General features: G+C 63.9%; 1 protein-coding gene across 1 annotated transcript; it reads left to right on the forward strand.

Annotated features, from left to right (window-relative positions):
- Positions 1–1122: 1122 nt before the first annotated feature.
- On the forward strand, positions 1123–1437 carry LOC120688986 (uncharacterized mitochondrial protein AtMg00810-like). Its single transcript, XM_039971328.1, has one exon. It carries the CDS (start codon positions 1123–1125, stop codon positions 1435–1437), a length of 315 nt encoding a protein of 104 aa, XP_039827262.1.
- Positions 1438–1783: the final 346 nt, after the last annotated feature.

Here is a 1783-nt window from a genome sequence, read left to right on the forward strand (position 1 = left end):
GAGAGCAAGGCTTACCGGCTCTACGACCCGACCAGCGGCAAGGTGGTCGTGTCCCGCGACATCGTCTTCGACGAGGCGGCATGCTGGGGCTAGGAGTCCGACGATGGGGAAGCGACGCCAGGAGCCCTGAACAGCTCTTTCACCGTCGAGTACATGGCGTACTCCGGTGCGAGGGAGCTGGCTCACGGCGAAGCCGAAGGGACACCCTCGAGCGAGCCGGAAGGGACACCCTCGAGCGAGGCGCAAGGCACACCCTCGAGCAAGGCGCAGGGGGCACCCTCGACCGCGGGGCAGGGGACTCCGATCTCCGCCGCAACGAGCACCGCTTCGTCGATTCGCTTCGTCACGCCTTCGTCGAGCGCCTCCTCGAACATCGACGGCGATTACTCCGGCAAGCCCCTTCGATTTCGCATGGTGGACGACCTCGTCGGCACGAGTCCGCCAGGGCAGGCGGCCCGCGAGCTGGACGACCTCGAGCTGCATCTGGGCAGTGCAAAGGAACCGCCAAGCTTTGCCGCAGCAGAGCAGGAGGCATGCTGGCGGGCGGCGATGCTGGAAGAGATGGCGGCGGTGGAGGAGAATCGCACCTGGGAGCTGGTGGATCCGCCGGCCGGTTGCCGGCCGATTGGGCTCAAGTGGGTGTTCAAGGTGAAGCAAAACGAGCACGGCGAGGTGGTGCGGCTTGTCGCCAAGGGATTCGTGCAGCGTGAGGGCATCGACTTCGAGGAAGTCTTTGCGCCGGTGGCGCGCATGGAGTCCGTGCGCCTGCTGCTGGCACTAGCGGTCGGGAGGAGCTGGAAGGTCCACCACTTGGACGTGAAGTCCGTGTTCCTCAACGGAGAGCTCGCCGAGGTGTACGTGCAGCAGCCGCCGGGATTCGTCATCGCCAGCGAGGAGCACAGGGTGCTCCGCCTGCGCAAGGCCCTGTACGGGCTGCGTCAGGCGCCACGTGCGTGGAACATCAAGCTCGACGCCAGCCTCGCGTCGCTCGGCTACACCAAGTACGCCACCGAGCACGCCCTCTACACGCACCGGTCGAGAGGACTGGTGATCGTCGGCGATCTCATCGTCACCGGCGCAGAGCAGCGGGACATCGACGCGTTCAAGGAGAAGATGTAGTCGATGTTCCACATGTCAGACCTCGGCCTGCTCACCTACTACCTCGGCATTGAGGTGGAGCAGAGGAGGGATGCCATCACGCTCCGCCAGAGCTCCTACGCTGGGAAGCTGCTGGAGCGGAGTGGGATGGGCGAGTGCAGGGTGTGCCAAACGCCCATGGAGGAAAAGATCAAGTTGTCAAAGCACAGCACTGCCCTCTTGGTGGATGCCACGAGCTACTGGAGCATCGTCGGCGCACTGCGTTACCTCACGCACACGCGGCCGGACATTGGGTTCGTCGTGGGGTACGTGAGCCGGTTCATGGCAGAGCCGCGGTAGGATCACCTCGCCGCGGTCAAGCATCTGCTCCACTATGTGGCAAGGACGCGCGATTACGGGCTCGTCTACCCAAGGAGGAGCAGAGGAGAGCTGGAGCTGATTGGGTTCAGCGATAGCGACATGGCGGGTGACGTTGATGGACAAAGGAGCACGACTGGTGTGCTCTTCTTCCTTGGAGCGTGCCCGATCTCCTGGCAATCGATGAAACAGAAGGTCGTCGCGCTGAGCACTTGCGAGGCAGAGTACATTGCGGCGGCGACGACATGTTGCCAGGGAGTTTGGCTGGGCCGGCTGCTGGCAGAGCTCACTGGAGAAGAAGCTCGGGCACCTGTCCTGATGGTGGAAA

The sequence above is a fragment of the Panicum virgatum genome, chromosome 9N, assembly GCF_016808335.1.
Source record: "Panicum virgatum strain AP13 chromosome 9N, P.virgatum_v5, whole genome shotgun sequence".
Lineage (NCBI taxonomy): Eukaryota > Viridiplantae > Streptophyta > Magnoliopsida > Poales > Poaceae > Panicum > Panicum virgatum.

What these genes read in the sequence shown, in the direction of transcription:
- LOC120688986 (XM_039971328.1), top strand. Translation starts at nt 1,123, where the DNA reads ATGTTCCACATGTCAGACCTCGGCCTGCTCACCTACTACCTCGGCATT.